This window comes from Heloderma suspectum, chromosome 6, assembly GCF_057233095.1.
Source record: "Heloderma suspectum isolate Gila_16-S chromosome 6, 16-S_ref, whole genome shotgun sequence".
In the NCBI taxonomy this organism is placed as follows: domain Eukaryota; kingdom Metazoa; phylum Chordata; class Lepidosauria; order Squamata; family Helodermatidae; genus Heloderma; species Heloderma suspectum.
The window spans coordinates 57,476,873-57,489,751 of record NC_139463.1 but is presented as its reverse complement, the minus strand read 5'-3'; the positions used below and the strand labels follow the sequence as shown (position 1 = coordinate 57,489,751).

The window sequence follows — 12,879 nt, the reverse complement described above, 5'->3', positions numbered from 1 at the left end:
ATGACCTAGTAGGTTTACCATCCCTGGCAAGCTGGATGGGGGACAAGGTGATGATGAAGCTGAAGCAGGACATTGCATGGCATGCCCAGTTAGGAGGCACACCCAGAAAAGGGTCACATGCAGAAACACAGGGAACAGGTTGTGCTCAGGTTTGGTAGTTACCACTCTTATACACTCTAAAACTAAACCTTTCTGGTGAAGTATGCCACTAATTTCAATTCAAGGGGGAAAAGTGTGCTGCAGCTCCCAGAATTTGGGGAACACTACTCTGAGTTTTCTCCCCTTAGTCCCCCTATGAAGCCTCCCTCTAGTTCTCTTCTTTGACCAGAGATGGCTGACGGAACCCCTCTGCTGATATCCCCCGTGCTCCTTAGGGCTGAATTAGGTGTTGTTTTGTATGTGTTCGTTTTAGCACAGACTATCTGTTCTTCAGATAACAAGTAAATGGCTTTTCCTTCCCCCTTATACATGCTGTTTTTAAGGTGAGCGCCCTTTCCATTGTAACCAGTGTGGGGCCTCCTTTACTCAGAAGGGTAACCTTCTCCGTCATGTTAAACTTCACACTGGAGAAAAGCCATTCAAATGCCACCTTTGTAGCTACGCCTGTCAAAGGAGAGATGCGCTCACTGGTCACTTAAGGACACATTCTGGTAAGTGGCTTCAAAAACAACTTTTCTCTAGATTGAATGGACCCAGTTCCTCCCTTCTTTTCTTATGGTCTGTCTTCCAAACCCTTTAACGTTCCCCTAAACTATCAGTAATCATTTTGCACCGTGAGATTGCATGAGGGTCAACTAACTACATAAGCTTGATCAAGGTTATTGATGCTGGTGCAGATGGCTGTGATGAAGCCAACCTTTTTGTTGTTGTTGTTGTTGTTATGTACAATGAACAGTACAAAGAGAAATGATGGCTAGCCATAGTAACCAGTAAGGCCAATGAGAAAGGAAGTGGATAGGCAAGGGAGGTTTGTGGGATCTGGGACTGGGAGTGATGTTCTTGTTGATCTTGGTGCCCCACAGCTAGGCACCTCTTGCTCTGCATCAGTTTCTTCCAATTCTACCCATTGTAAAATATTTAGGTGCACCGGGCAATTGGGCATCTGGGATTTTTCCAGTCCTTGGTTCAACCTGATCAACCTTGCAGGACTGTTCTAGGGATGAATGAGGTCATGGTTTAAGCACTTTACATGTTAAAATTGGTGTGCAGATAAAAAGAAAAAAGATAATGGTCCTTTTGTTTACTTATTTCTAGTGGAGAAACCATTCAAGTGTGAATTCTGTGGAAGGAGCTATAAGCAAAGAAGTTCATTGGAAGAACACAAAGAGAGATGCCGGACTTATCTGCAAAATGCTAGCCTCAGTGAACCAGGTGAGCTCCTCAAAATTAATTGTATTCAGAAAATTCTTAATTATATTGGAGTACTGATGGGAAAATCCTGGAACAGAGTTCCGTGAGGAATCATCTCACTTCCCTTTTGAGGGAGGTGTGGGGTCTGTGTGACTACTTATTTATTAATTTTCGTTTATTTAAAGTATTCCTAGGCTGTCTGCAGGAGCAAGAGCCCTCTCAAGGCAGCTTATACAATGTAATCTTATATGATAAAAACTGATGCACTGATACAATCTGAATATGCTGTTGGAATCAAAGAATCATTGGCATATAGATTTTCACCCTGAATGGTGAATTTTTTGCCTAGATGACATAAGGAGATGGTTGCAAATGATCATGCTGCCAGGATTCAGTTCAGTCTCAAAGGGTATGTTCAGCATAGGTTTAGCATGTTCTTATACAGAGGTGTTCCTTTAAATGTCGTGAGGCAGTGGGAGAAGATATAGGCACCATATCACGAGCAGCCTTACCCAGTTCCAACCCACCCTGCCTCCTGCACTAGGCTGGCCTCTGGTTTTACCTCACAGACAAATGTAAAGAGATGACCTATTGATGGAGGAACGGGGTGGAATGCAGAGAGGTTGCCTGGAGGCATAGACTGCCCAGGATCTCGGTGTAGCTGTCAGCCTGATTCAGGTGGCTTTGTTTACAAGGACCTGCTACCATTCTGGCTTGTTGCTCCTGCATTTCAGATGGATGGGCAGTTCACATTCATGCCAGTTTACATGAGTTGACCAGAGAGGTTGCTTATAGCCTCAAGGCAGACCTGCAGTTAGGCTGTTACTGTAATGCACAGTGAATTGTGAAGGCAGTAAAGGGGACAATAAGATTTCAAGAAGAGCCTATTGCCTCTCCTCCACTCTTCCTTCTGCAAGCTGCCTTAGAGGGCCCAGCCGCACGTCACCCCTGAAATGACAGCCAGGAATGGGATTGGGACCAGAGAAAGCTTCCTCTGACTGCATCCATCTCCCTGGCACCAGGGATCATGTCATTGGGAAAGGGAGGCAGTGCCCACTCGGTCTCTCTTTGTCCCTGATATGGTCATAGGTCAGGAGAGATTTATGCTCAAAAAAAATACGTGCCTCTAGCAGTTTTGAGGTGTTCAGAGAGGAAGGCAGGGAGGGGTTGTTCTAACCCTCTACTCTTTTGCTTTATGGATCTTTGTGTTGTTGTTCACTGCTCTGAGTGCCTCATATTAGGCAGAATGGTGGGATACAAATGTTTTTGTTAATAAAATAAACATTTATCTCCTAGGATAGGGAGTCAGAGGGTCTAGCATTAGTGTATGGCAGAACCCCTGCATTTTGTGTCTTCGGTGTCCACACAGGACATGTTTGTTTAATACTGATAGGCCACTATTTCGTCATGGTGTGCTTAAAATAAAAATTTTAAAATAAAATAAAAATAAAATTTAAAATAAAATTAAAATAGAAATTAATAAATATGTCCCTTCCTGAATGTTTACAATCTGAAGGATCAAGAAGATACAAGGGGGAAGAGTTGGGACAACACATACGAGATACAACGACAATTTATGATTTATAATGTAATAATATACTACACCTTCATAAAAGGCTATATAAAAATACGTGCAAACTAGAACTTGAAAATAATTTTCTCCGGTAAATTTTAATGTGAAATGTTCTTCAGGTTAGGCTTAGCTGAGCCAGAAACAGCTTTTTCTCCCTATGTTAGCATGGTTGGTACCCATGCTAGTAGATGTTCCGCTGGACATACTTAAAGCAGGCTTGTAAACAGCCACTCCCTTGGTCATCTGTGTCCAATAAGAAATGCTTTTGGGGCAACCAAAGAAACATCTGTAAACTGAAAGAGAATTGCATTTTTCTTTTAGGTCATTGATATGGTAAAAGCTCCAATATTTTTTGTGTTTTTGGTAGCACTTTTGAGATTTGGTTCCAGTATTGGACCGAACCTGATAGTTTGACATGCAGTGGTATTTAGTATTTGCTAATATTTGGTTGTTTGCAGTTTATGAAGCTTATAACTGCTGAAATGTGGTTTTTTTTAATGGATGTCAACAAGTGTGCAGACTCAGAACTTGAATGTTGAGGTATAGTCTCTCATTCAACATTTCAAATTTCTCTTTGGAACTTTGGCAAATAGGGCAATTTTCAAATATCTGTCAGTGTTCAGTTCAGCTCCAGTAGAAGCACCTAATCACAACATCATCTTGGCAGAAAGAATGGCATTATTGGAACCATCAGTTAATGCCAACGTAGAAACATATGTATTGTTTTTGTCACTAGATGGTGGAGGAAAGTAAATCATGGCTACCATAAGCAGAGTGGTTGTGTGGGTATACTGAATCTAACTTGACTACTTCTTGGAGGGGAGAGTGTGAGGGTTTTGCATAATGCTTGTTCTACTTGGAGGTACCTCACCTACATTTGATTGTTTGACTACGCTTCTGGAATTTGTCATTGAGGAAAAGGTTAACATTTGTCACCACCTGGCTGGGGGGGGGACTCTGCATGCAACATTTCATTCAAATGTGGCTCCCATGCCTGATCAGAGATTGTTATCAGACCATTAACCGGTTGTCTTGTTCCGTGCTCCATTCCCTTAGTGACCACATCATTTGGTGTGACAGGAAGCAATGGCGCTCATTCAGGTCTCACTTAGCACTTTGAGGTTTTGTTAACCATACCCTCTCGCTCTGAAAAATGTGAAGCCGTGGGTTTGGGGTGACAGAAGTCACGTGTTGGGAACGACTTGAATTTCCTCCCCAAAAGGCACGCCATCATGACATTGCTAGAATGGAGGATCAAAGATTGTAGAGAGAAAAGAAAAAACATAATGACCAGCTATAAGGAGGGGAAATATAGTGAAATTCGCTCCTCCACATCTCCCTTTTTCACCCACTGGGCCACCTGTAGCCATCATGAGCTCCCAGGCGCTACAAGCCAAACCAGTCTTTCATTTCTCTCACTGCATCTGTGCTAATTCTTAGCATTCTGTGACAGCACCTTTCCTACTTTACAGTTACCTTAATCTTGAATATCCACAGACATCACAGCAGCAGCAGTTTAGTAAATGGCTGCGGAAGTTTGGAAAGCTTTTTAAGATGATGTCATATGCAGAAAACCTATACGGGTTACAAACTTTCATTGTCTTGATTAAATTGTAGTTGATTAATCAGTGGGGCCTTTCTAACGGACAATTACTGTCACAAATGCAAATGTATTTAAATGTGATCATTTCATTAGCTGATAAACGGACCGCCATTTCACAGGTTAATCAACTCAAATTTTTTAATTGATGGAGAGCCCTAAAAAGTATGCATGCATATAAATGTTGGGCCCCAGCTCTTGGCTGGCAAGCATGTTGTGCATTTCTGTTGTGATGCTTTACAGACCAAACTGTGGGAAATACATTTTGATATATTTGTTAAGGTTACTATATGGTGCACACAGGGCCAGCATCAAGAGTAGGGATGGTTGGGCACCTGCCATTGGCCCACACCCTAGCAGGGGCCACCTGACAAGAGCCCTCTGGACCTGCTCCTCCTCCTCCTCACCGCTGCAACCGCTTGTTCACCTGCCTCTTGCTCTGGCCCAGAGAACGGTGATGGGGAGGAGGAGATGCCACAGCCGACTTGCTCCCTGGCTCCCTGGGGGTCAAGCAAGCAAGTGTCAGCAATTATGAGAGAGAGGCTAAGGAGCAATAGTAGCTGATGACAAAGGTGATGAGAAGGTGGTCTCATTGACCAAGGGGCCCATAGGGGTGCCTTGCCCAAGGGCCCTCAAAACCTTGGAGCAGGACTAGGTGGACAAACTTGATTAGTGGCAGACTGAACTGCTCTCATAGGAGTAGACATTTGTGAAGGGCTGTTGTGACATGTGGCTGTCCATGTGCCAGAAAGCACTAGCAAAGGTATACGTGGGGAGAGAGACGAATGAAAACATTTATGGGGCTGGTAACATCTGCACACCTATCTGCACAGTTCCCATAGGGTTTCAGTGTTTTGCTGTTCACATGGCCTACTGAAAATGCAACTCCATGGCAGTAGCACCATGTGGCAAGCCACGAAGGCCATTAATTCTGATTAAGCAAGCATCTCCATTCAGCTAGCAAACCACTGTACAAAAGCCTAAAGAGACAGTAATCTATTCACTTGCCACAACCCAGTGTTCTCTTGTCCTTGGTTAGTTTCCCCGCTCCCCCAAGTGTGCCCATGCTTTGATGTTAGCTTGTATATTCTCTCCCCATTTCTTCCACATGTTAAAGTTATCCTCCTTCCTCCCACATCCATAAACGGAAAATGAAAAATGAAAAAAAGAAAAAGAAAATAACACCCCCCCCAACTGAAAACTTTTACAGCCCAATTTTATGGAGTAGGGGAGACAGAGAGTTATCCTAGAGCTCAGTCTGCTAAGGCGTTTTCACACTGAGGCTTAGGGTGCAATCCTATGCATCTTTAGACAGAAAAAAAAGCCTCACAACTCCCAGCATGCCCCAGTAGTTGCTTCCATCATCCTTGTAATGTGACTGTAACATCTACATGGGCCAGAGTGCTCATTTCCCTTACAAATGCTTCTTCTCCACTTTCTCCTCTGCCTTAGCTAAGGCTATTTAAGCCAATTCTGAGAGAGTTCTCTTTTTAAGTAATATTCCTGTTTTGGAATAGTACTTTGGAAGGAATTCTTTCTTTTCCCTCTCTCTCAGACCTTTTCTTCTGTTTCACTCTTTTATGTATTGACAGGGAGGCCTAAGTCACTCTTTGAGGACCATCCCCTTATTTCAGACAGCATCATCCATGTGCACAAACAAGGTTATGTGTACAGAAGCATGCTCCCACATATCCAGCCATCCAGTATTCCATGTTTAACTCCACACCTTATCCCATAGGGATCCCTTCTGAGGCTGTGCACACCCAGGTATGGCTCCTACAGGCTGCAGCCCTTCGCTTTGGCCAAGATGTAGGTACTCAGACTTTATAATCACATTGTTGTTCAGTCGTTCAGTCGTGTCCGACTCTTCGTGACCCCATGGACCATAGCACGCCAGGCCTTCCTGTCCTGCGCTCCCTCCCGGAGTGTGCTCAAGTTCATATTCATTGCATCGGTGATACTATCTAGCCATCTCATCCTCTGCCGTCCCCTTCTCCTTTTGCCTTCAGTCTTTCCCAGCATCAGGGTCTTTCCAGAGAGTTTTCTCTTTGCATTAGGTGGCCAAAATATTTCAGCTTCAGCTTCCGTATCTGTCCTTCCAATGAGCACTCAGGGTTGATTTCCTGTAGGATGGACTGATTTGACCTCCTTGCAGTCCAGGGGACTCGTAAGAGTCTTCTCCAGCACCACAGTTCAAAAGCATCAATTCTTCGGCGCTCAGCCTTCCGTATAGTCCAGCTCTCACAGCCATACATTACTACTGGGAAAAACATAGCTTTGATTAGACGGACCTTTGTCAGCAAGGTGATGTCTCTGCTTCCTACTATGCTGTCTAGGTTTGCCATAGCTTTCCTTCCAAGGAGCAAGCGTCTTTTAATTCCATGGCTACAGTCACCATCTGCGGTGATCTTGGAGCCCAAGAAAGTAAAATCTGTCACTGCTTCCATTTCTTCCCCTTCTATATGCCAGGAAGTGATGGGGCCAGATGCCATGATCTTAGTTTTTTTAATGTTGAGTTTCAAACCAGCTTTTGCACTCTCTTCTTTCACCCTCAACAAGAGGCTATTTAGATCCTCTTCGCTTTCTGCCATTAGGGTGGTATCGTCTGCATATTGGAGGTTGTTGATAATTCTCCCAGCAATCTTAATTCCGACCTGTGATTCATCCAACCCGGCGTTTCTCATGATGTACTCTGCATATAAGTTAAATAAGCAGGGTGACAATATGCAGCCTTGTCGTACTCCTTTCCCAATTTTGAACCACTCGGTTGTTCCATGTCTGGTTCTTACTGTTGCTTCTTGACCCTTGTACAGGTTTCTCAGGAGACAGGTAAGGTGGTCTGGTATTCCCATCACTTTAAGAATTTGCCACAGTTTGTTGTGATCCACACAATCAAAGGCTTTAGCGTAGTCAATGAAGCAGAAATAGACGTTTTTCTGGAATTCTCTTGCTTTCTCCATGTCCCAGCGAAAGTTGGCGATTTGATCTCTAGTTCCTCTGCCTCTTCGAAACCCAGCTTGTACTTCCGGTAGTTCTCGGTTCGCATACTGCTGAAGCCTAGCTTGTAGGATTTTGAGCATCACCTTGCTGGCATGTGAAATGAGCGCAATTGTGCGGTAGTTTGAACGCTCTTTGGCATTGCCCTTCTTTGGAATTGGAATGTAAACTGAGCTTTTCCAGTCTTGCGGCCATTGTTGAGTGTTCCAAATTTGCTGGCATATTGAATGTAGCACTTTAACAGCATCATCTTTTAGGATTTTAAATAGCTCAGCTGGAATACTGTCATCTCTGCTAGCTTTGTTGTTACTAATGCTTCCTAAGGCCCACTTGACTTCACTCTCTAGGATGTCTGGCTCAAGTTCAGTGACTGCACTCTCATGACTATCAGGGACATTCAGATCTTTCCTGTATAGTTCTTCTGTGTATTCTTTCCACCTCTTCTTAATCTCATCTGCTTCTGTTAGGTCCGTGCCTTCTTTGTCCTTTATCATGCCTGTCTTTGCACAAAACGTTCCCTTGAGATCTCCGATTTTCTTGAAGAGATCTCTAGTCTTTCCCATTCTGTTGTTTTCCTCGATTTCTTTGCATTGTTCATTTAAGAAGGCCTTCTTGTCTCTCCTTGCTGTTCTCTGGAACTCTGCATTCAGTTGGATGTATCTTCCCCTTTCTCCCTTGCCTTTCGCTTCCCTTCTTTCCTCAGCTACTTGTACAGCCTCATCAGACAGCCACTTGGCTTTCTTGCACTTCTTTTTCTTTGGGATGGATTTCGTTGCTGCCTCCTGAACAATGTTACGGACCTCCGTCCATAGTTCCTCAGGCACTCTGTCTATCTGGTCTAATCCCTGAAATCTATTCCTCACCTCCACTGTATATTCATCAGGGATATGATTTAGGTCATACCTGAATGGTTTAGTGGTTTTCCCTACGTTCTTCAATTTCAGCCGAAATTTTGCAAAAAGCAGCTCATGATCTGAGCCACAGTCAGCTCCAGGTCTTCTTTTTACTGACTGTATAGAGCTTCTCCATCTTTGGCTGCAAAGGACATAATCAATCTGATTTCGATATTGACCATCTGGTGATGTCCATGTGCAGAGTCGTCTCTTGTGCTGTTTGTTGGAAAAGAGTGTTTGCTATGATCAGCGTGTTCTCTTGGCAAAACTCTATTATCTTTTGTCCGGCTTCATTTTGTACACCAAGGCCATGCCTGCCTGTTATCCCGGTGATTTCTTGACTTCCTACTTTAGCATTCCAATTCCCTATGATGAAGAGGACATCTTTTTTTGGTGTTAGTTCCAGAAGGTGTTGTAGGTCTTCATAGAACCAATCAACCTCAGCTTCTTCGGCATCAGTGGTTGGGGCATAGACTTGAATTACTCTATGTTGAATGGTTTGCCTTGGATTCGTACTGAGATCATTCTATCGTTTTTAAGATTGTACCCCAGTACTGCTTTTCCCACCCTTTTGTTGACTATGAGTGCTACTCCATTTCTTCTAAGGGACTCTTGCCCACAGTAGTAGATATGATGGTCACCTGAATTAAATTCGCCCATGCCTGTCCATTTTAGTTCGCTGATTCCCAAGATGTCGATGTTCAATCTTGCCATCTCATGTTTGACCACCTCTAGCTTACCTTGATTCATTGATCTGACATTCCAGGTTCCTAAACAATATTGTTCTTTACAGCATCGGATTTTCTTTTCACCACCAGACACATCCACAGCTGGGTGTCCTTTCGGCTTTGGCCCAGCCGCTTCACTCTTTCTGGCGCTACTTGGAAATACCCTCTGCTCTTCCCCAGTACTATATTGGACACCTTCCGACCTGAGGGGCTCATCTTCTGGCGTCATATCTTTTAGCCTTGTGATACGTTCCATGGGGTTTTCTTGGCAAGAATACTGGAGTGGGTTGCCATTATATATATATACTAAAATTCTGCACCAGGCAATCCAAATTCTGCACCGGGAAAGGCTGCATTCTATGATCTGTATAAATTACACAACTTGAGCAAATTTGCATTGTTGATCTTATTATGTATAGGTTATTCAGGGTTTGATACTTGTGTGTGGGGGGGTACTGCCCTCACCCCTGAAACCCTTGTTCATCTACTTCTCTAGGTTCTGAGATTTCAGCAGATTGCCCCCTCTCTTTCAAGCACACCTACACAGCCATAAGAGCTAAAAATGTGGTTTAAAAGCAGCAACAACAACCTGAGATTCTTAGGAAAGCGAATTCTGTCCCAACTAGCACACTCTGCTTTTTCTGTACAGAATCATGGCACGTGCAGCATTCTGTGTACTGGAGCCCAGCATTTTCAATCTGGATAATGCCCTAAAAATGAAACAGTCTCCGCAGTGATTAATCGTGCCCCCCTCCCCTCATCCATTTTGACTAATTTCCGTAGAGCGATTTGGGAGATGAGGGCTTTGCTGGCCCTTTACTTTCAGTTTCAGCGTGCTGTGTAAAGTGCAAGCGAGCAAATTAAGTAATGTGCCTCAAGTCCTTTTTTTATGACTAATTTCAGTGTCAATTCAAATATGTCTGAGGTGAGTTTAAAACTGAGTTTTCAAAACAAGCAAAAGGTTGGTTAACTTACATTGTTGCAAGTTTCACATATCATACTAAATTATGCATTTGGGGTTCATGCTGTATTCCTTTTTTTAAAGCACAACTTTCCTTCATTACAGGGAACTTCCACTGGGACAAATTCTAAAGAGGTGGTTATGCTAGCCTCCTTTTGCACAAAAAGCACAATAAAATAAACAACACACAGCAGAGATCTTAGTCTGGCAACCAGGGGCGTTGCTAGGCTCTTAAAAGATCAGAGGCACAGGCCCATAACACAGATTTGCACATATATATATATATATATATATATATGCACACACATATACTCGTACACATACATACATACACAAGTCTAAGCACATGTCTAATATGTGTGTGCGGTGTGCTTGCGTGTGTGTATAGATTACATACATACATACATAAGAAGTGTGCACTGACCCCCCCACCCCACTTCAGCTCAGACCCTGATTCAGCATTTTGGAAAACATCCCGCTTCTGCTCGGGCCAGTTTGTAGTCGGATCACTTCAGCTCAGCGCCAAACCTGAGTCAAGGTTTGGAAAAATGAATCTTTATGCTTCCTGTTGACTACCATGGGAAATTAGAAAAAAAACTGTAACTTTTTTCTCTTGGTCAGAATTGGATGATAATTTCAGGCATAGTAGCCCCCTAGAAGGGGATTACACCTGCCCAATGTCAGAAGAATAGGTGCAGGGTTTATATTTTGATTTTCTTTTAGAGGGAACTGCCAATAACATTTTAATTTTTTGGAAGAATTGGATAAAAATGTCAGGATTCATTGCTCTATCTGAGAAGATCATGTCTGTCAAATTTCAGAATGAAAGCCACACGGGGTTTTGTGCAAGGGTGGCCTTGACATTTTGAGGTCTCCAAAAGAGGACATACTTATCTCCCTATGTTCCTTGTGGACCATTGTTCTGAAAATTACAGACAGCCTAGAGGTGTCCCTAAGTAAGAAACCCACAAAGTTTCAGAAGGATAGGTGCAGCAGTTCATGTGGAAGGGGAGTTCTCCAATTTGAGGGAGGGAGTGATTTGCTTTCCCTTCCATTCACCCCTTCCCCAATAGTTTTTGGGTAGGGGCTTGCGTAACTTAGTGAAGCCATAAGCTATGCCGTGCAGGGCCACCCAAGACGGACAGGTCATGGCAGAGAGTTCTGACAAAATGTGGTCCACTGGAGAAGGAAATGGCAACCCACTCCAGTATCCTTGCCAAGAAAACCCCATGGAACGTATCACAAGGCTAAAAGATATGACACCGGAAGATGAGACCTCAGGTCGGAAGGTGTCCAATATACTACTGGGGAAGAGCAGAGGGTATTTCCAAGTAGCGCCAGAAAGAGTGAAGCGGCTGGGCCAAAGCCGAAAGGACACCCAGCTGTGGATGTGTCTGGTGGTGAAAAGAAAATCCGATGCTGTAAAGAACAATATTGTTTAGGAACCTGGAATGTCAGATCAATGAATCAAGGTAAGCTAGAGGTGGTCAAACATGAGATGGCAAGATTGAACATCGACATCTTGGGAATCAGCGAACTAAAATGGACAGGCATGGGCGAATTTAATTCAGGTGACCATCATATCTACTACTGTGGGCAAGAGTCCCTTAGAAGAAATGGAGTAGCACTCATAGTCAACAAAAGGGTGGGAAAAGCAGTACTGGGGTACAATCTTAAAAACGATAGAATGATCTCAGTACGAATCCAAGGCAAACCATTCAACATCACAGTAATTCAAGTCTATGCCCCAACCACTGAGGCCGAAGAAGCTGAGGTTGATCGGTTCTATGAAGACCTACAACACCTTCTAGAACTAACACCAAAAAAAGATGTCCTCTTCATCATAGGGGATTGGAATGCTAAAGTAGGAAGTCAAGAAATCACCGGGATAACAGGCAGGCATGGCCTTGGTGCACAAAATGAAGCAGGACAAAAGCTAATAGAGTGTTGCCAGGAGAACACGCTGATGATAGCAAACACTCTTTTCCAACAAACAGCACAAGAGGCGACTCTACACATGGACATCACCAGATGGTCAATATCGAAATCACATTGATTATGTCCTTTGCAGTCAAAGATGGAGAAGCTCTATACAGTCAGTAAAAACAAGACCTGGAGCTGACTGTGGCTCAGATCATGAGCTTCTTGTTGCAAAATTTCAGCTGAAATTGAAGAACGTAGGGAAAACCACTAAACCATTCCGGTATGACCTAAATCATATCCCTGATGAATATACAGTGGAGGTGAGGAATAGATTTCAGGGATTAGACCTGATAGACAGAGTGCCTGAGGAACTATGGACGGAGGTCCGTGACATTGTTCAGGAGGCAGCAACGAAATCCATCCCAAAGAAAAAGAAGTGCAAGAAAGCCAAGTGGCTGTCTGATGAGGCTGTACAAGTAGCTGAGGAAAGAAGGGAAGCGAAAGGCAAGGGAGAAAGGGGAAGATATATCCAACTGAATGCAGAGTTCCAGAGAACAGCAAGGAGAGACAAGAAGGCCTTCTTAAATGAACAATGCAAAGAAATCGAGGAAAACAACAGAATGGGAAAGACTAGAGATCTCTTCAAGAAAATCGGAGATCTCAAGGGAACGTTTTGTGCAAAGACGGGCATGATAAAGGACAAAGAAGGCAGGGACCTAACAGAAGCAGATGAGATTAAGAAGAGGTGGAAAGAATACACAGAAGAACTATACAGGAAAGATCTGAATGTCCCTGATAGCCATGATAGTGCGGCCACTGAACTTGAGACGGACATCCTAGAGAGTGAAGTCAAC

General features: G+C 43.6%; 1 protein-coding gene across 1 annotated transcript in view; it reads left to right on the top strand.

Annotated features, from left to right (window-relative positions):
• The window catches only part of IKZF3 (IKAROS family zinc finger 3), a 68,497-nt gene that overhangs the window by 29,463 nt on the left and 26,155 nt on the right, over window positions 1-12,879 (top strand). Inside the window, exons 5-6 of the mRNA XM_084804526.1 lie at window positions 483-650; window positions 1,255-1,371. Of these exons, the coding sequence (XP_084660652.1) occupies window positions 483-650; window positions 1,255-1,371 (285 nt within the window). The remainder of the gene's footprint in view (window positions 1-482; window positions 651-1,254; window positions 1,372-12,879) is intronic.